Genomic DNA, 22,606 nt, shown 5'->3' with positions numbered 1-22,606 from the left:
AATTTTCCAATCCCGTACGTGTATAAGCCAGTTCTTTCCTTTATTATAGTATAGATAAGTTCTTCTACTTGGTACTAGCATAATAAAGTGACAAAACTCAAATCTTGTTCAGAAACCTTCCTCAACTTGATGCCAACCTGACAAAACTGGACTGGTTATTAATTTTGTTACCAATTTTAACCATCTGTTTCGAAGTGGTACCTCTCTAGATTATAGTTTTATATTAACATAATATGGTATGTACATTCCAATTATAATATATTTATGTCCCATGAATGGAATTTGAACATTAATTCTGAAAAATCTAGAAGGAAAAATTGAAATTTGGGCTTCGTGTGCACGAGATTGATATTTTTAGAATCTATGTGCACAATTTGGAGATCTAAATCATTCCCGTTTTTCCGGTATGCAATCCACAAGTTGACATGTTTTGATGCGAACAAACACAACCCTACTCTCTCTTATTATATAGATATGTGCATCTAGTGACTAAAATGCAATTTTAGGACAACAATTTCACTGATGCTTGTCATTTTCCCTTCACCTTCACTTATAATTCTTGTATAAATGTTTCAGTCACTAGAAAAAAGTCGTTACGATGCTCCAATTTCAAATTTTCTATTGTTACTGAACAATCCGTAATTAGTATGATTGTATATCAGTGTACCTTGACAATGCCTTCACAAATGTTTAAGTGTTTGAAGAACTCAGATCTTCCAATTTCCATCGGACTATTTTCGTGCAGTTGACCATAGTACAGTACGTACGTTTTCTCTGAAACGAAATGAGCGTACAGTATTAATAAGAGATTGTGTGCTTTGTTCCAGACGGCAGTTCGTCACACCTCGAGTCCTGGAGAGTCGCTCGGGGCCGGGGCGGGGTGGTGGCCGGAGGGGGGCAGAGGAGGACAACGAGAGTGGAGGGGACGATGAGGGAGATGATGAAGAAGAAGGAGGAGGAAGGAATCGTGATAACTTTGTGGAGAACCCGGAAGTGGTACGAGCGAGACTGGAGAGACAGAGACAGAACAAGTACAGGAATAGAGTGGGAGGAGGGGGAGGTGGTGGAGGGCAGACTGGCTCGCGGGATGTCACCGGTATGTATTCATTCTGTTTTCATTGTGTACGTTCTGGGAACACGAGAAAGTGGTTAATTGTTCTAATTCAAGTGGTAAATTGTTCAATCACGGGACTATAGTTTGTATAAAATAAGTTGAGACTTGGCCCTCCATCCAAAGAAAAATCAGGGTTGCCAAATCGTAAAATTGCAACTTTCTCAAATTTCCAATTCAACGTCAGAATTAGATGTACAATATCTTCCCCGATATCCTAGTAGTACTAAAAAAGCATCAGGGATGAAGGATTGAAAGGAAATTTAACTTTATTATAAAATTGGAAACATCGCGAAGAATTGTTTTTATTTTGAATATTATCACTTCTCTCAGAATCATGGAGCGTCGTAATGCGTAATAATTTCATATCAAATTAACGGGGAGAATGTCTCCTTTCTATTGGTGTCTGGATCATTTTTATCCGACTTATAGTTATTTTTTGATTAATGATTATGTTCGTCAATGTCGAGACATTTCGAGCAGAAAACATGCAATTTTACACGATTTGGCAACCCTGTAATTTCTTCGGATGGAGGGCCAAGTCTCAACTTATTTTACACAAACTATAATGTTCCCATGGAACGCCATTTCAAAATCGTTGGTACAAGCTTTTGGCGCGCACTTTTGAAGTTGATTTACACAAAAATGTGTCGTTTACTAGCTGCGTGAATGAAGAAAGGCTGTTTTACAAACTTACCGTATAGAAAGGTGTGTATTTCTTTCATTCCATTACTCTCAAATTTACTATAGAGAAAAATTCATTTAACGAATGGTTATCAAACATTATTTTGTTGGTTATGTATTCTATGGCTGTGCTATGGTAAACAAACAAGCTATCAGCGCATGCGCAGAGAAGCAAGCGGACTACAATTCAATCGACCAATGAGTGCTCTGAAAGTTTGAACTGTCACAATTTACCAGGCTTCGACTGTGGGGCAGGAACTTGGAACTGCTTTCTGGTACAGAATCTGTCAAAATTCTTCCCATGGGATGCGGAACTTTTGACCTGGTAAATTGTGAATCGGACAATTTACCACATAGTATGTTCCCAGAACGGGCTCATTGCTATTGTACACTTAGTTGGTACAATTTGATCGAATATATGACCGTGTGATGGGCTCCTCATATGAATTCTTATAATGTGGTTCCTTAGGCTGGCCACTAACGGTTGAACGAGAATGCACATATACAGTCGACTTACATTGTTGTATCATTACATGGATCTGGCCGCGAACTACATGTTAAAGTCACACATCCAAGTGGGCACCTGCTGAGCGCATGTCATTACAGCTGTTATCACAGAGAAACGCTTTGAGCAAAATTTATTTAATTATTATTCAAATTAGCATTTGAACAAATGCAATTTCCAATTTATTTCCATCTGTAAAATTTATTTAGATTGGGTTTTTGTATTTCCAATTTATGTTGTTCATTTTTTCTTCGCTGCTGTATTTATTTATCCATATCCATAGACAATAGATACAATGCAGGTAAAAACAACAGGCATTTGCCCAAAACTGCTTTAAACCTTAATTTGGAATACACAGTCTAGAGGTTATGCAAATGACAACTTACACACACTATTTTGAGTCCAAAAAATGTATGTACTACAATAATTTTGAATTTATCAGATTAATTAGTTCCAAAATACAAATCCAAACAAAAATCTTCCTTCACAATCACAAAAAATATTAAAAATTTCACTTCAATCCATAAAGGTACTCATGTTATTTTTTTTATTTTATTATTTGACGTTAAAATATTTTTCTATCACAATAAATTGTAATTTTACAGTGGTTTATTTTTATTGTTATTGGTTATTGGTTGTTTATTTAATGTTAGAAGCCTCTCACTGATTTAGTGTATGTGCATGCAACGTTGTTCAACCGTTTGTGGCAAGCGTTAGGCCGAGCATACACCAGTCAGTCAAGACAAGACATGATCATACACGTTTAGTCACAGTACTTCACATTGTTGCTTATGACGCAACTCACACTGATTAGTCATTGCAATCAGACATATCAGCTATGTGAAGTATTGTGACTAAACGTGACTAGCCTTGTCTTGACCAACCGGTGTACGCCCAGCCTTAGGGTGGTCAGTGGCCACCATCGACAGGACAAGTGTATCGGTCATGTGTGAACGGAACAGTTGGTTGGTACACTTTGATCAAATATACAGGGTCCGAATCGGACAAATATACAGTGAATCGGACGATTTTGAAATAACTGTTAAAAATCAAAGAAGTTGTTGAGAAAAATTTTATATGTATCACCTTAATCTATATAGAAAAAGCATTATCATTTCATTCACAATATTGTTCATTTTTTAAAAATTTCGTCGGCAAGGGTACGTCCTTCTCTCGCCTGGCATTCTTTGAGGCGCTAAGAATGAATCAGCTGAGTCCGAGCGAATGGAGTGAACTGGTGGAAGGCTAGTGTGTGCAAAGAGTTGAAGGAGGGGGTATGGGAGTAAGAGTCCAATTTTGAAGGTCAAAGACGAATATTCAGTTCAACGCGCATTTCAGTAGCAATAGAGACTTGGAACAATCCACAACTTGCATTCGCCGTGAAGGCTTATTACCAAACGCCAAGCGAAAGAAAAGACGTCACCTTGCAGATGTAATTTTCAAGAATTAACAATATTGTAAATGAAATAATAATGTTGAATGAAAAAGACTAAGAAATTGTCAAAAAACACGCAGATTTATCGATACTTAGAAAGACCGGTTTCGGTTATTACACCATTGTCAATCTCAGTTTAAACTCAGTTGATCAGAGATTGACAATGGTGTAATAACAGAAACCGGTCTTTCTAAGTATCAATAAATCTGTGTTTTTTTTACAATTTCGCAGTCCTTTTCATTCAATATGAATAATTACCACAATATCAACTTCTTAACAACATAAAAAGTGAAATAATAATGTTTTTCCATGTAGATAGATTACGGTGGTACGAATAATAGTTTTGTTAACAACTTCATCGATTTTTAACAGTTATTTTCGGACCCTGTATAACCGTTTAATTGGTTCCTCATATGAGTACTAGTAATATAGTGCCTTAGGATGGCCAATAACGACAGGACTAGTGTGTAGATCATGTGTTGACGGAACAGTTGGTTGGTACAATTTGATCGAATATACTTCACTTCACTCTACTTATCCTTCATAATGGAACTGCATAAGGGAAGCAACGCTCATGCAGTATATGACCTTATAACATTTTATATAATTCAAATAATATATTTTACCTATAATAATTGAATTCATATGTTTAAATCTGAATCTACAAAATTATTGTTTTAAGTGAAATTTGTAATATTTTTTGCGATTGTGAAGGAAGAATTTTGTTTGGATTTGTAATTTGTATTTTAAAATTAATTAATCTGATAGATTCAAAATTGTAGTAGATACATTTTCTTGGACTCAAAATAGTGTGTTAATTAAGTTATCATTTTTACATAACCTTTAGACTGTGTATTCCAAATTAAGGTTTAAATTAGTTTTGGGCGAATGCCTGTTGTTTTTACCTGGATTGTATTTGTATATGAATGAATAAATATGATTCCCTTGACTTGAAAAATCATGTATTCCAGAAAATGTAAGCCAAAAATACAGTTTTTTAGTTTGTGATACATCATTGAAATGCCAATATGTTTAAGAAATTGAATATTAATTGATATAATCTGTGTTTCCTTTCCAGGAAAGCCGAAAGGCCAAGGACAGGAAAAGCGTGTCCTTGAAAATCGTGATCGTAAAAATACAGGAAAGGCTCACGTGGGTAATCACAATCGACGCAATATGGCGCAGCGCAAAAGGAATCAGGGAATGATGCCATCGTAAAAACCCCTCAATAATCATCCAGTTTGTTCATAACAGAGTTTTATTATGTTTTATTTGTTTATAAATATTGGTATTATTATATTGTACAATTACGCATTCGTATTTTGTTGGTTCACGAGTTTGATTTTAAACCTACGTTAATAAACTTCAGCTTTTTTAACCTTCTGGTAGTCGCGCCCTACTCAATCACACGAGCAGTCGCGTGTTGTATTTTTTACAACATCCAATTTTCCAAGTGTTATGTACTCTGTTTATTGGCAGTTAAAGAATCTTGTACTGGAAAAATACCTCAGAAACTCATATCTTGCTTTTTTCCAAAGAATAATTTCATACGGTGTATGGAAACATAAACACAAATAATAATTTTAGTATATGGAAACAGCTGCCACATCAATAAGGTCTTGCTTTAGCAGAAAAAGGCAGGGTATATCACTGTCGACCTCTTTTCAAAAAAACAAAAATATTGACTGTCATAAATCTCTGAATATTTCAAGTAATCGTGCACACTAGAAAGAACCTCTGATTGTAAAAAGGGTATTAGTCCAATTTTTTGTCAAAATGAGTTATGGTCGCCATTTTGTTGTATCAAGATAGACCTTTCGATTGGTGTAAAAAGGATATTAGTCCATAGAATCAAACGGAAGTTATAGCCATTCATATTCTACGTTGATTTGAAGAAGGGTATCAGTCCAGGACTTGTATCGCTTTTACTTACAGTCAACACGGCTGTTTGCAGTCAGCTGATTACTGTTGTCGTCCTCGTCGGCCAACAAGGCCATCTTTCTACACTCAGATTTTTTCAGTTTAGTCAGTCCAGTGATCTGTTCAATATTGTTGGTCTCTATGCTTCTTTGGCTTCGTTATAATATTTTCATTTTCCACGAAAATACCGCGAAATTTTATACCATAAAGGCCAGGCTAAACAAGGGCCAAATGAGGTATGCTCATTCCTACTCGACTACCTGGCAAATGATCTTCCCGAGAACATTACGGAATTACATGTATTCAGTGATGCATGTGGTGGTCAGAATAGGAACCACACAATGGTTCGGTTTCTCCTTACTTTGGCATCCATGGCAAAATTTGGAGAAAGTCTGTTTCCAGAATTCAAATGACGTAAATTATCTTGTAAACTCCGAAAGGATGGTCGGATTTGTTTGATTTTGGTACCAAATTAAAGTCTTACATTTGATGAAATTGAAAATAAAGATACATTATCAACTGAACTAAACACATATAGTATTTAATGTGTGTGTAAGTCGTTAATGCCTCAGTTACCACTTGCTATGTTTTAACTTCCTGTTACATTTCTAAAATACAAATGAGCTCATTAGTCACATAAATCATGAGAAATTTGAATTTCCTACTCAAATAGTATAAATCATGAGAAATTTGAATTTCCCGCTCAAATAGTATAAATCATGAGAAATTTGAATTTCCCGCTCAAATGGTATAAATCATGAGAAATTTGAATTTCCCGCTCAAATAGTATAAATCATGAGAAATTTGAATTTCCCGCTCAAATAGTATAAATCATGAGAAATTTGAATTTCCCGCTAATCATGTGAAATTTGAATTTCCCGCTCAGATAGTATAAATAATGAGAAATTTGAATTTCCCGCTAATCATAAGAAATTTGAATTTCCCGCTCAAATAGTAGCTCATTTGCATATAAGAAATGACCAGATTTCTACCAGGGCATCAGAAACATGCAAGAGGTACACAAACTAGATCAGTGTTGCGGGTTCCTATGCTTGCATTGGAAGGCGTTGAAAAAACCCTGCTACCTCTTCAAGTGTTCTGAATCCCTGGTACAGAATTAGAACCAACTAAAATACTACCAGGGCAACAGAACCATGCAAGAGGGTAACTGATTTGAGCGGGAAATTCAAATTTCTCAGGATTTTTGTGACTACTGAGCTCATTTGTATTGGATGAGAATTAGAACAGCACAGCAGAAAAAAGCAACATTTTTCATGAATCCAAAAATTAATTAAAATCGCTAAAACTCTCAGCAATTAATATTTGACAAGAGAAACAATATAATGTCATCACATTGGCGAAATTCCTTACCGTTCATTAGATATGGCAGTTTGAAAATTTGCAAATTTCATGTTTGAAGCCGCATAACTCATCCTGTATAGTAGCTGGAGTGCCAAATTTGGTTGGCTACGACATTTCACAGGTCAAGTTCCATCTATTGTGCAAATTAGCGCCAATCTGAGATACTTTTTGTCTCAGTGTGTCCACGATGCTTCCAATCAATTTTTTGTGAAAAATGAAAATCGCTCAAACTTAGTGATCTTATGGTCTTTGATGCGAGAAACACGAATCTGGAATCATATTTGCAAAATTCCTTACCGTTCAGGAGATATGACCAAATTTCAGTTTAATCTGAGATACTTTATGTATGGTCCATGGTTATCATCATTCTTAGTGAAAAATAAAAATCGCTCAAACTTCGTGATCTTATGGTCTTTGATGCGAGAATCGCAAATCTGGAACAATATTTGCAAAATTCCTTACCGTTCAGCATATATGACCAAATTTAAGCCAAATCTGAGATACTTTTTTTTTCATTGTGTTTCACGATGGTTATAGTCACGGTTTTTATCAATTTTTTGTGAAAAATGAAAATCGCTGAAACTTCGTTATCTTATGGTCTTTGATGCGAGAAACACGAATCTGGAATCATATTTGCAAAATTCACATTGTGAATACCCCTATTGAAGAAGGAATGCTGGATCCCTGGGGCCTGTTTCATGAGATTAAAGAAATCTTGTAAGACGGACAAATTGATTGATTGATTGGTTATGTTAGGACGGAGTTAGGACTCCAGGTCACACAACCCTGAGAGCTAGAACAATATTTTTTGTAAAAAGAGAAAATTATCACCTATTGCTGGGATGTCGAGAAAGTTAGATGACTTTCATATTTGTCGTCTAATTTATTTTATTTATGTATTTATTCAATCATTCAGAATATTATACAACTTACAGAAAAGTACCACAGGCTAACTTATGCCCAAAACGGTTTCAATACTAATTTATACAACAGTCAAAATGTAGCTAGGAGGTTATGTGAGTCACTTCAACATTCTTCAATTACACACTCAATTCAAAAATCATACAAATCATTTCAATCACAAATACAAAAATAATTTTTATTAAAAAATCTGGTGTGGCGCACTCACACAACTTTCCTTGCAGTTACGAAAATTGATTACCTGACGCTAGTGTTCCCGCGCATCTAAAGTCAACTAATTCAAAGATCTGAGCCAGCTGGTGTCAGGACAATAACGCTGGAGGCAAACGATGTCTGCTATCTCTTCATAGTGAATGATTTCATAGAATCAACTGTTGCCAACACTTTGCAATTGGAATAATCACATTTTATCGAATTTCGAGCTTATTTTCAATTTTAGGTGAAAATGTTACTGAACATTAATTGTAGAGATTTTCAAGCTCAATCTTTCCTACCTAAAATTTTCTGTTAAAATTGTATCTGAAGCCTGATAATTGGGAATCTAAAATCATACTTTGCATAGATGAAGCGGAGCTCCTGAAATTCTCACAGATATAGGACTTGTTGCAGTTGATAGAGCTTATCAATGACTATTCCAGGTATAAATTTGATCAAAATCGTTGGAGCCGTTTTCGAGAAAATCGCGAAAAACCCTGTTTTTGACAACATTTTTGCCATTTTAGCCGCCATCTTGGATTGCATTTGATCAAAATTGTTCGTGTCGGATCCTTATAGTGTAAGGATCTTAAGTTTCAAATTTCAAGTCGTTCCGTTAATTGGGAGATGAGATATCGTGTACACAGACGCACATACACTCATAAACACACACACACACACACATACAGACCAATACCCAAAACCCACTTTTTTGGACTCAGGGGACCTTGAAACGTATGGAAATTTAGAAATTGGAGTACCTTAATTTTTTTCGGAAAGCAATACTTTCCTTACCTAAAAAATAAAAAAAATAAAAAAGTAAAAAATACTTCTAAATTCAATTAAATTAATTTGGCAAGAACCTATCATATCGTGTAAATTTTTCCTCTAATCGAAAGTTGCTCAATCTCAATGATGTACGCCAATAACAGATAAAACAATTAAATTTTTATTCAATTAACGATTATGAAGTAATACAGCGATTGCATACAATTCATGAAAATGGAAAGGCAGAACTTTTCGGCTGCGTAGTTTTCAAGTAAAGTGGTGTGTGGAATGTAAAATTGAAACCGGTTGCATACTATAACCTAACAAATTTCATCACAGACAAGCGTTCAACGCCGGCTCTACGGCTCATCACAACACTGCTTTCGAAGCCAAGATCTTGGAGCAATTTTGCAATTTGTTGTGGATCGTTCTCGTCGATGACAACCATGTAGACGCATGAACGAGGCGCCATCAGGCGTGGCAGCTGCGGAAATAACCTGAAAACAAAAATTAATCTATATATATAAAAGCGAAATGGCACTCACTCACTGACTGACTGACTCACTCACTCGCAGAACTAAAAATCTACCGGACCAAAGACGTTAAAATTTGGTAGGTATGTTCAGTTGGCCCTTTAGAGGCGCACTAAGAAATCTTTTGGCAATATTTTAACTCTAAGGGTGGTTTTTAAGGGTTTAAAACTAAACACTTTCAAGAGCGAATATCTCGGAACTGTTGGGAATATCACAAAATTCCACTGAACAAAAAGTGTAGAGAATTTATTGAACTTCATTTTTGAATGGTTAGTTATTTCGTTTGAACGTATTGTTCTCACGATATGAGCGTGGGAGCAAAACACTGAAAAATGCAACATTTAAACCACACTCATCCACTTAGCACATGAGTTAGGAATGGGGACTCTTAATATGTTCTTCTCCTAACTATTCTTAACAAAGCTGCAAAGTCAAAAATTGTTTTTAAAAAATTCCCTCCAAATTCCTTTGACAATTGGTCGACTGTTGCAAATATGGAGATTTCACAATCAACACTAAAACTGCTGCAAAAGGTGTAGGGAAATTCGTAGAAGTGTGAAATTATTCATCAAATTGAAGAGTATTCAATACTCTATGGGCCGGTTTCCGAGCTCGGGATTTAGCTAAGTCCTAGACTTTAAACAGCTGGAGTCAGAAAATTGGTTTTCCAAAACGGGGCGTAGTCGCAGCTTTTATAACAGTAGTAGTAGTTTTTATTTTCTCATTTCTATAATTGGAAACGTTTTTCCTTGACGAAGTTAGACATTCATAAATAATTCAAAATAGTTGAAACTTTACACTATTTTGTCTTTATTTTGTGTTCAATTTTCGATTTTTTCGAAATTTGATTCAAACGTGACTATGCCAATGACTGCGACTACGCCCCGTTTTGGAAAACCAATTTTCTGACTTCAGCTGTTTAAAGTGTAGGACTTAGCTAAATCCCGAGCTCGGAAACCGGCCCTATAAGTTCATAATCATCATGGATTTTTCCCATCGATTCTTAAAAAGTTATAAGAGAAAAAATTGGAGGCAAACATATTTTTTCAAAAATGTCACACCTTCAAGAGCGGATATTTCGAAAAATAGGGAAGATATAGAAAAAGTTGTAAGACAAGTATTGTAGGAAATTATGTAAGCTTCAATTTTGTATAAAACAGTTATGTCCGTAAGATACATAGGTTTCGAGTTATATGCGAGAAACCAAAAAATGGTAACTTCGAACAACCCCCACGCCATTAGCACAAGGGGTAGGGATGGGGACTTTTGATATATGTTTACCTCCTTACTACCCTAAACAGAACTGCGGGGTCAAACATTGTCTTCCAAACTTTCCCCTCTATACCCTTTTTTGAGTATTTATTGCCTGGACTATTGACTATTGATGACTATTGACATAGAGAAACAATAGCGTAAGTAGATGTCCCATGGTATGGGGAATTTATGTCGCAACTTTTACTGTTATTCCAAGCCGATAGTTCACGTAGTTCTTCCCTATGTAGCTGTGTGACGCTGGTAGTCTCTCAAATTGTGCCGTTCATACACTCTCACCCCAACAAAACAGTAAAAACTGACAATAATCGACAGTAATCGGCTTGAGATAACAGCAAAAGTTGCGACATAAATTCCCTATACCATGGGATATCTACTTACGCTATTGTTTCTCTATGCTATTGATGACTATTGAGGAGCCTCTCCATCAGAGTTTGTTGAGTGATTTGAAATATTACCTGTCCATAACTTGCCGACCCCTGATACCTCCTGCATAAGACCTGTTGATGCCATCGCCCTGGTGGATCTCGTCTGGATGGGTGACCACGTAGGGTGGATTGAAGATCAACAAATCAATGCAGCCTGGTTGCAAACAATCCAGCAAGTCACCTCTGATCACCTCCACCTGGCCACAATCCAAACATCACATTATTTATCTTATGATTCATCTATGATTTATCAATGTTTTCTAATGAACCATTTATTAAGTTTAGTATGTATAGTGAATAGATTCTTCATTCACAAACAGATGTTTAGAACAAGGCAATATTTAAAAAAGTAATTGTGCATCATTGAATCAATAAAAGAATAAATGTGGCAGTTGACAGAACCGTCAAATAACGATTTTCTCATTTTCTTTACAGCATATTCAATTATTCAGAATTACACAACTTTCAGAAAATGGTACAAGTATACAGGGTGTTCTGAAACAAGGTGCACATATGCACCTTAATTGGGAGAAATAGAATATTTCAAAAATCTACAACTTTCTCTAGAAAGATATGCTTTGGTATTTTCTGTATGCTACAAACAACTCACCTGTGCATTATTAAGCTGAGCAGTAGCCTTGGTGGCTCGGCAGGCTTCAGGATTGATATCGACGGCCACACAGTGCGCTCTGCCTTGCAACGCTTGAGCCATCGCTGTGATCACCAGGCCGGCTCCACTGCCCAGTTCAACCACCAGGCTTCCGTGTCTCCACGACGGCAGACGAGCTTCCTTTGTGTTCTCATCTCTGCTAGCCAAACACGGCAGACGAGCATCCTTTGTGTTATGATCTCTGCTAGCCAAACACGGCAGATGAGCTTCCTTTATGTTCTCATCTCTGCCAGCCAAACACGGCAGATGAGCTTCCTTTGTTTTCTGATCACTGCCGTGTTTGCGCTCCGTCCACGCCAAATCAGTATCCACTGAGTTCTGATCTCTGGCGTGCCTCTCTTGAAGCCACGGCAGTTCGGCTTCAAGAGCATCCAACAGCAGAAACGTGTCTTCACTAGGCTCGTAAACATCTTCACCCACGTCGGCTAGCCGCCACTCCGGCGTGGTAAGTTTGGTCGTGGTTGGCATCGCTCGATCTGAAACAGTTTCAATTTGAGTTTTATATAACTGCATCCAGTAGACCACGTATCACAGTTGATATAAGAATACTGACACCGATTTCAAAATATGTATGACAGAATACATATACATGGAGAAAGATGACGAGTATTGTATGTTAATGTAAAATGAAGTACTGTAGCCTAACTCATTTTTAATGTGATTATTTTAAGAATTTCACAAAAACTACCTCACTACTGTACAGAAGGGTGAAAGGTTACAAAGTCGACCGAGTTATTTGAAGTAATAATAGAGTGATTAGTTTGAAAATTCGATTGGAACACACTTAGTATATGACAGATGAGTGGTTACAAAGTTTGACTAGGATATTTGGAGTAATATGAAGTGATTACTTAAAGAAGCAACTTACTATTGGACAGAAGGGTGATTATGGAGTTGTACTGTGGTGGAGGCCGAAGGCGAGGGCTCCAACAACGAGCGTCTTCCAGCTGCTTCCCGACTAATTTGCGATTCTACTTTCTGTAAACGATCCTTCAAACAAAACACATCATCAATACATTTCAAAATTAATGGCAGAACTCAGAGTTCAAACATCAAAAACCTTCTTAAGGTCTCTTCACATTTAGCTACGCTACGCTGAAATATGTCTTCGGATGACGTAGCCGACCTATCTTCCAATATTGAAAGCTATACTACGCTGATGTGAACGGGACAGATTCGCAGCTTGGATTCAAGATTGGGAGAAAGGAAGTATTTCAGCGTAGCTAATTGTGAAAAGACCCTTAGGATTGCAATTTGTCGATATTCTTTCAATTTGACTTCATGAATAATATCACATCATAAGGTGAGTACAGACGTATGTGCCACGAACACACGCATTTCATTTTTCATCAGCTGATGTATTTTCATACAGCTATATCTGTATCTTACTGTTTCTGTACACATACAGATATAATCAGCATGGCAAAAGCAAAATGTGCGTATTCGTGGCCCTCAAGTCTGTACACACCTATAACTATAGTGAGATGAGGTTCATTGTAGTGTATTCTGTAAACGCTCCTACAAATAAAGCAACCACATCATTAATGCATTTCAAAACCAAACACTGCCAAAACACAGAGAAACAGCTTAAACGTTGAAAATATTCTTAGCATTGCAATTTGTCGATATTCTTTCAATTTGACTTCATGAATAATAAATATCACATCATAAGGTGAATACAGACGTATGTGCCACGAACACACGCATTTCATTTTTCATCAGCTGATGCTATGCTTATTATATCTGTATCTTACTGTTTCTGTACACATACAGATATAATAAGCATGGCATCAGCTTTTGAAAAGCAACATGTGCGTCTTCTTGGCACTAAAGTCTGTACGCACCTATAACTATAGTGAGATGAGGTTCATTGTAGTGTATTCTGTAAACGCTCCTACAAATAAAGCAACCACATCATTAATGCATTTCAAAACCAAACACTGCCAAAACACAGAGAAACAGCTTAAACGTTGAAAATATTCTTAGCATTGCAATTTGTCGATATTCTTCCTATTTGACTACATGCATGTGTCTCACTCCTGTCTATAGTGGGATTTATTGTGGTGTATTTTTAAACGCTCCTAGAAATGAAGCAAACATAATATTATCATGTATCAATTTCAAATCTAATCACTGGAAATTATACATTGGCAAAGTTTGAATATAGAAAACCATAAGATTCCTATCTACAGTGGAATTTATCGTAATGATAAATGAATGAATAAAAAAGTATCATTCTAAAAAAAAGCCGGCAGCAAGAAATCTCAAGAACTCATAGACTATGTGCTACAGCCGCGACGACTCTAGCTACGCGGTTCACGCGGTTTGAATCGTCGCTAAGGTGCAAATCTTTAGCGACTCGAAACGCTCCTGCTAGAGCACATAACCTATAAATTCATTATAGTCGATTATTCATTAGGTAGTAAAAGCACTGTAGTAGCTGCCGCCATAACGTTTATACAACATGAAAATTCAATGAGTCATCGAATCTTATGAATTTATAGGTTATGTGCTTTATCCGTGGCGGCTCCAACATGCATCACTAGATGCACCTCAAGACGCTCAACTATGTGTCTAGAGACGCCACTAAGGAATTGCACCTCAAGTCGTCATTAAGGAATTGCACTTTTATACTCTGAATATTGTTCAAGAGAATTTGTGTTCCTAGAAATTAAGTTATATTAATTATATGAAAAAATAAAATCCCAACGGTACGCAAACAATCAATGGTTCTATTAAGTATTACCTGTGCTGCTTGTAGAATATTGCTGACGACAGTAATTTTCTGCCTTGCATTGATCAATTTGTTAGTGTAGGCTTCCAAATCTACTGGGTTGCCTTGCTCCTCAGATATTTTTCTCAGTTCCTCAGCTAAACCATCAATTTGTTGTTTCAGTTCTAATTGAGTGATTCTGAAAATTAATTAGATGATCTTTTATTTGTTGTGGTATTATACTTCCATACGAAATTTTATTGTAATAAATGTTAATTGAATATTATAATAACACAACTACATGAAGAGCTTAGTCTTGATTGTCATTTCAGGTACCTATACAGAACGAATAGGCTTAACTTAACACATTGATGATCACAAAGCCAACATGATTCTCTTTACTCCTAAGCACTACCTACATTTTCTTAAGAGTAGCACAGTAAAATTAAAAATTTTAAATTGAATATTAGGCTAAATATATATTTTTTTCTTTGAAAATACCTTGTAGCTTTGACTCTTCCATCAAGTTGATCAACTGTAGGCTTCAATAAACATAGAAGCCCCTCAGCCAATGTATCCCGGGTTGGGTTTTCGCAGAAATCTTCAGTTTTGTCATCTAGGGATGTGTTTGTACTACCTGTTTCTACATCCATAGAAAATATAAATGATAATTCACAGTATTTTTACCTTAACTAAAAACTAGTTGAACTGAACACAAAAGCTAACCTGCAAAAATTGGGGTTGGGTATCAATATCGATTAATTGAAATAGTCGAATGATTTCTAATCAATGTTGGAAAGCGTCGATTACTAGTAGCATCGATTATTTCATAACAGTCGATTTGTTCATGGGAAAGAGAAATATTGTTATGCAATGATTATTCTTCAGCTGACTAAATGATAAATCAAAACTATTTTTATGCACTTTTAATGACATTTGTTAATAATTTGATTGTATGGTATGAAATGTTGTGGTATTTCTCCATAATTGAAAGAATAAATAAAAGTGGTATTGACAACATCAAAGTCTTATTCTTCCAACATTTGTTAATATTGGAGCATCAAGCTTCGCTCGTTATTTTTATTTATTGATAACCAGAACACAATTCTCTTAAATGATCGAGTTTATATTTCACAGCTGGCTATAATATTATGTCATCTTATCAATTTCGGGGATGCGATATTTTGATTTTTCACATACTCACTCGCTCACTCACTTTTTTACAATCCACAGCTGTTTCAGCCAAGGATGAATTATCCTTTTAAATGTCCTTCAGCGAGTTTTCCCAAGGATGAGACCTAGTGCAATCAAATTTTTATATCATAAACCTACTATGTTTCAAATTTCGTGAAAATCGTTAGAGCCGTTTTCGAGATACGATTCATGAACATAAATAACCAGATATAAAAATACAAATATACGGAAATCGCTCGCTTAATATAATAGGATATCCTGAAAAAGGTTGATGGAGTGAGTCAATTTTATTGTTCCACAAACTTAACCTGTAAAAAGGTTTGAAGAATACGTGTTCAAAATTTGAAGCTGATTGATCAATTCTTTCTAGAGTGATTGCAGAGCATACAAACAGACGGACAACGACTTTGGTCTTCAGTACCTACCTAAGTCAAAAGTGAGAACTTGTTAACGCTCGTTCAATAAAAACCAACAATAATACACTTTTTTATGTACTATTTAAACATGACATGCAGTCAATTATAATTGAATATAATTATAATTGACTGCATGTGATGTTTAAATACATAAAAAAGTGTGTTAATACATAGCAGCTCGGAATGGATCAAGAAATCATCACCAACAATAATATTCAACATATGATTTATTATTAATATGAGCAAAAACATTACGGTACATCAACATTCATATCAGTAATAGACTATCACATAAATTACTTATACAAAACATTAAGCATTAATGAGTCTTACACAGTCAATAAAAACTGCGATTGCTTATTAATTAAGGATATTTGGGTGGCTCGTTGGAGTAAGTGATAACGCGCCGGTACAATAATCAAGTGAACCCGAGTTCGAATCTCGACCGGGGCAAAAGTTTTTGACCACAGAACAATCATAAAGATAAGCCCCCTCCCGTCGGTCCCGTCTACCTAAAAAGTAGTCGTCATCTATCTCTCATCATCATCACTCATCACCCACGCACAATCCTAAGAGCTTATGTGGGCATCACCCTCTGTATTATTATTATTTCCTGCCTATCTTTCAAGGAAAATTCCGTGCCATGATCACCAGATGTTTAGGATGTAATTATGAATTGAATTGAACAAAAAGATAGAAGCAAGAATCAAAAAGATAGATCCAAGTCAGTTGGATTGGAGAAATTTAATAACAAATAAGAATTAACATGAATTTTCAACTGTGACTTCTGCTAAAATATATATTTAAATACAATTTTTGGAATATATATTTGTTTGAATAGGATAATCGAAATAGCAAATTAATTCGATTTTTGAAATTATAAATAAACAGTAGAAAAGTGAGAAAGAGACAATAATTGTGATGTAAACCACCCACCATGAGCTGAGCTATGCAGAACTGAGTATTAATAGTTATCAATGAATTATGAAATAGTTGATTTTAATTATTATTAAACGAAAATCCTAATTAAATGCTGTACTGTAACTAATTTCCATCTGTAGTCAAATTTAGAGAAAATGAAGTCAGTAGATGATAGAATCAGTGAGGCTTTGGCTTGTCAATTATTTAGAAAAACTAGTATTAATAATTTTGAAAACATAAGCTAATTGAAGAAATTAGTATAAATATAATTTGATGAATTCATAAGGTAATTAATTTCAGAGAAATTCATGTCAGTATTATGATATCCAAAACTTTGGATCCGACGAGCGACTTTGGTTTGCCAATTTGAAGAGATTATAGTATTAAAAATTTTGACAACATGATCTGAGCTAGAATGGATTCACAAATTAGAAAATGGATCAACAATTGAAATTTAAATTAATATCTTTTTGAATGAATAATTGAAAGGTAAGTTAATTGATTTTAGAGGAATTTATGTTAATACGATTATAAAATTACTATTATTATAAATATTAATTCATGTTAACCAGCCATGGCTCAGCTTATAGTAAGTGACAAAGTTACAATAAATTCACTAAAAACTAAATTATGTTTACAATAGCTGGCCTCCTCAACACCCCTTATAGCCAACCCTAACCACCTCTAAATATTATTACAATAGACAATATATTTACATACAACTAAAAGGAACAAAGTTTATATAGTTGCATTAGACAAATTTTATTAGAGGCAAATCTTTATATGAATTTTCAACTGAGACTTCTGTAAAAATATAATATTTGACAAAAATAATTATTTCAATTGAATAGGACAATTATAAAAGCTATAATCAATTAAATTTTTGGAATGATTATTCAACATTAGAAAAAAAACAATGATGTGATAAAGTTTACCCGCCATAAGCTGAGCTTAAAATTTGATGAAATTAGTATTGATATTTTTCTAATAGATAAGGAAGTAATTGATATCAGACGAGTTAATTTTGGTTTGGAATATGGAATCAGTAAAGCTGAGGTTTGCCTATTTGAAGAAAAAAGTATTAATATTTTCTAACTAGATCACAAAATAATTTATATTAGAGGAATTGTTGTTACTATGAATATAGTAATAATCAGTATGGATGGATACTCATTTATATTTATGCTCAATAGACCAGCCAGGGCTCAGCTTTTAGTGGGTGATAAATTTATATAAGTTCGCAAAATTTCAAACTAAAAACTAAACTTTACGTTTACAACGATTGGCCTCCCAACACCCCTATAGCCAACCCTAACCACCTCAAATTACTGTATTTGCTAGTGTATGACACGCACCTATTTAAAAAAATTACTTTTTACTTTTCAAAAAATACAAAGCAAAATAGGTTGGTTCGCGTCATACGCATAATTTTCCAAATTGAGACAGAATGCCGGTATGTACAGTTTGACAAAAATGTTCACGATGATCAGTCAACGATAATCAACCAATCAGCTTTTCCTAATGTGTTTGTTACATGTATACTAAGTTCTAATTATAGTATTTTACGTTTTTCAAACATTAATTGAATAAAATTTACACAATGAACCGAGATATTGTGGAATTTCTCCATATCAAAGTGGAATAAAAACGATATTGTCAGTTGCACAAAATCTATTTGAGCCTAACTTTAGTTTCAAAGCACTGAGGCATCATCTTCAGATGAAAACAGACCACTGAAGAAGATGCCTTAGTGCATTGAAACTTAAGTTTGGCTCGAAAAAATTATGTGGATCTGACAGTATCTTTTTTATTTCAACTTGATAAAATGAATATTTTGCAGATCAATAATCATTATAAACGTTGTTTCAAATAAAAGCTTTGATAATATATTTACTGTATTTTTTTAAATAAAAATGTACTCTAGTTTTTGGGGTGCGCATCGTACACGAGCAAATACAGTAGACTACTTACAATAGACAATTGTATTTGTTTAATTTATTCACTTACAAAATAACTAGAGCTAGATTCACAATAGTTGAGCTGGAGAAATTCAATAACAGACAAGAATTTATATGAATTTTCAACTGTAACTTCTGCTAAAATATATATTTAAATACAATTTTTGAAATAACAGACAATAATTTATTTGAGTTTTTAACTGTGACTTCTGCAAAAATATATTATCAATATAATTTTTAGAATATGGGTATAATTATTTCAATTGAATATGAAAATCATAATAGCCGATCTATTTCATTCTTGAAATTATATAAATCAGTATTAGTATTTTTTCATGGATTGAGAAACAAAAAAAATTAGAGGAATAGATGTTAATATGATTGGGCTTGTCAATTTGAAGAAATTGGTTTTAATATTTTTCAAATGAAGTAACTACCTATTATTAGAGGATGGATGCTACTATTATTATAGAATCAATAAGGCTTTAGCTTGTCAATTTGAAAAAATAAGTACAAGTAATTTTGACAATATGAGCTGAGCTATGGCTTAACAAATTGAAGAAATAGGTGGTAATATTTTTTTAAAGAAATATGAAGTGATTAATATTAGAGGGACTAAAGTGTGTATGATTATAGAATTAGTAAAGCTTTGACTTGTCAATTTCTAGAAATTAGTATTATTAAATAAATCGATTTTGAAGTGATTAATGTTGAAGGAATTGATATTATTATGATTGTTTAATCAGTGAGGCTTTGTACTGACATTTCGAATGAATTAGTATTGATACCTATTTTATCAACATTTTAATATTGATATTAATATTTTTTTTCAAATGAATAATTATGAAGTAATTGATATTAGAGGAATAACTGATTTTGGTATAATTAAATGTAGAATCAGAGAATTTGGTATCATAGTATGTTTATAATATAAACAAATGAGTTAATTTTGGTTAGGAATATAGAATCAGAGAAGCTAAGGCTTGCCAATTTGAAGAAACAAGTATTAATATTTTCAAACTAGTTCACAAAATAATTTATATTAGAGGAATTGTTGTTACTATGAATATATAATAATTAGTATGGATGGATACTCATTTATATTTATGCTCAATAGACCAGCCAGGGCTCAGCTTTTAGTGGGTGATAAATTTACAATAAATTGGCAAAATTACAAACTAAACTTTAGGTTTACAACGATTGGCCTCCCAACACCCCTATAGCCAACCCTAACCACCTAAAAATCTGTATTTGCTAGTGTACGACACGCACCTATTTAAAAAAATTCTCTTCACTTTTCAAAAAATACAACGCGAAATTAGTTGGTTCGCGTCATAAGCGTAATTTTCGAAATTGAGACAGAATGCCGGTATGTACAGTTTCACAAAAATGTTCACGATGATCAGTCAACGATAAAATCAACAAGTCAGCTTTTCCTAATGTGTTTGTTAAATGTATACTAAGTTCTAAATACAGTATTTTACGTTTTTCAAACATTAATATTGAATAAAATTTACATTATGAACAGAGATATTGTGGAATTTCTCCATATAAAAGTGGAAAAAAACGATATTATCAGTTGCACATAATCTATTTGAGCCAAACTTTAGTTTCAATGCACTAACGCATCATATTCAGATGAAAAAAGACCACTGAAAATGATGCCCTAGTGCATTAAAACTTAAGTTTGGCTCGAATAAATTATGTGGATCTGACAGTATCTTTTTTATTTCAACTTGATAAAATGAATATTTTGTAGATCAATAATCATTATAAACGTTGTTTCAAATAAAAGCTTTGATAATATATTTACTGTATTTTTTTCATAAAAATGTACTCTAGTTTTTGGGGAGCGCATCGTACACGAGCAAATACAGTACTTACAATAGACAATTGTATTTGTTTTAATTTATTCACTTACAAACTAACTAGAGCTAGATTCACAATAGTTGGGCTGGAGAAATTTAATAACAGACAAGAATTTATATGAATTTTTAACTGTGACTTCTGCTAAAATATACAATATACAATTGTATATACTTATGTATATACTTATACTTATGCTAATTGTATATGACTTCTGCTAAAATATACTTGAATACAATTTTTGAAATAACAGAAAAGAAATTATATGAATTTTCAACTGTGACTTCTGCAAAAATATATTATCTATCCTACAAATAGAATATAGGTATAATTATTTCAATTGAATAAAATAATCATAATAGCCTATCAATTTTATTCTTGAAATTATTATTCAACAGTAGACAAATTAGAAAAAAAACAATAATATTGTGATGAAGTTCACCCAGCATAAGCTGAGCTATGGCTAGACTCATGTATGGAATAAGTAATATTTTTTCAATTCATAAGGGGGTGATTAATATATAAAGGATTGATGTAATCAGTAAAACCCTGCACAAACACACATTGATTTTATACGATATTTTGCCGTCCTTATGAATTCTATTAGATTGAACGGAGCTTGACAAACATAATCAGTTTGAAATCATCTGTTTAATCTAATAGAATTTATAAGGACGGAAAAATACTGTACGAACAAAAATCGATGTGTGTCTGCGGGGCTTAATGTTTTCGGCTTGACAGTTAGAAGAAATATAATGGATTATAATTTTGACAAGATAGGTGGGCTATGGCTTAGAAAGATTAAGAATTTGGTATTAGTATTTTTTTCAATGAACTATCAACTAATTAGATTTAAGTATTATTAGAGAAATAATAAAGCTTTGGATTGTCGATTTGAAACAAAAATTGTGTTCATATTTTTAAAATGAATTATAAAATAAACAAAATCATCAATATTGTTATAGATACTGCTTATTTAAGTATTCTCAATAGAACAGCCAGAGCTCAGCTTGTAGCAGATGAAAAATTACAATAAATTCTCTTACAAACTAAACTAAGTTTACAATAGTTGGCCTCTTCAACTCCCATTATTGGCAACCCTATGTAACTACATGAAATTACTTACAATAGGCAAAAGTCTTAGTTGAAAAAAATTTACTTCCAAACTAAAAGGAAGAAAGTTTAAAATAGTTGGATTGGAAGAAAATTGATAACAGGCAAAAATTCAGAAAAATTTTCAACTGAGGTTTCAGTAAAAATAAATCTTTTGGCAAAAGTTACTGGACTTGGGAGTTAGACCTATGGAAGATTTTCAAAAATTGAAAAATTTTTGAACTATAAATCGAACAAAAAAATAAGTTTACTAGACTTGATAGTCCTGGACCTTTTCATTAATATGTTGAAAGAGTTGAAAACATGGAATTTGGAATTACAATAATAGATATTAAATTTGGGTTTTGAGTTCTGTGAACTCAATTACAAATAGCATTTTATGTGGTACTCAAAATCATTTGAAAACAAATAATAATAACTTTAAAAGTAAAATATAATGATATATGGAAGTTGGAATGTACCAACTAGACTTGGGGATCCCAAGCCTTTACAATGTTGGGACAATGAAATATAAATGAAACAAATAAAACTTGAATAATAATTTAAATGAGAATTGAATGGAACAATAAAACTTCCAATTCTTAATATTTTTATACAAATTTTGATAAATTTTAATATATA

The 22,606-nt window shown here is 33.7% G+C and overlaps 2 protein-coding genes across 2 annotated transcripts in view; one reads left to right on the top strand and one right to left on the bottom strand.

Moving 5' to 3' along the window:
• The window catches only part of LOC111061698 (activating signal cointegrator 1 complex subunit 2-like), a 53,303-nt gene extending 48,248 nt beyond the window's left edge, over nucleotides 1-5,055 (top strand). The window contains exons 14-15 of the mRNA XM_039419688.1: nucleotides 828-1,096; nucleotides 4,814-5,055. Coding sequence (XP_039275622.1) covers nucleotides 828-1,096; nucleotides 4,814-4,953 — 409 coding nt within the window. The 3' untranslated portion in view covers nucleotides 4,954-5,055. The remainder of the gene's footprint in view (nucleotides 1-827; nucleotides 1,097-4,813) is intronic.
• A 4,004-nt stretch (nucleotides 5,056-9,059) lies between these two features.
• Nucleotides 9,060-15,292, bottom strand: LOC120348802 (methyltransferase N6AMT1-like). The gene is made up of 6 exons (XM_039419687.1): nucleotides 15,019-15,292; nucleotides 14,551-14,716; nucleotides 12,673-12,794; nucleotides 11,745-12,280; nucleotides 11,165-11,331; nucleotides 9,060-9,398 (listed from the first exon to the last, which is right to left on the bottom strand). Exons 4-6 carry the CDS (start codon nucleotides 12,270-12,272, stop codon nucleotides 9,215-9,217), a joined length of 879 nt encoding a protein of 292 aa, XP_039275621.1. The 5' UTR covers nucleotides 12,273-12,280; nucleotides 12,673-12,794; nucleotides 14,551-14,716; nucleotides 15,019-15,292; the 3' UTR covers nucleotides 9,060-9,214.
• Between the last annotated feature and the right edge of the window lie 7,314 nt (nucleotides 15,293-22,606).

This window comes from Nilaparvata lugens, chromosome 1, assembly GCF_014356525.2.
Source record: "Nilaparvata lugens isolate BPH chromosome 1, ASM1435652v1, whole genome shotgun sequence".
Taxonomy (NCBI): Eukaryota; Metazoa; Arthropoda; class Insecta; order Hemiptera; family Delphacidae; genus Nilaparvata; species Nilaparvata lugens.
Note: the sequence above shows the minus strand (reverse complement) of the source record. Positions and strands in the feature narration are given on the sequence as shown.

Coding starts and splice junctions, on each gene's coding strand:
- LOC120348802 (XM_039419687.1), bottom strand. CDS start 12,272: ATGCCAACCACGACCAAACTTACCACGCCGGAGTGGCGGCTAGCCGAC. Junction 11,332..11,744: donor CTCAGCTTAATAATGCACAG/GTGAGTTGTTTG, acceptor GATTGTGGCCAG/GTGGAGGTGATCAGAGGTGA. Junction 9,399..11,164: donor GGTCGGCAAGTTATGGACAG/GTAATATTTCAA, acceptor TTTTGTTTTCAG/GTTATTTCCGCAGCTGCCAC.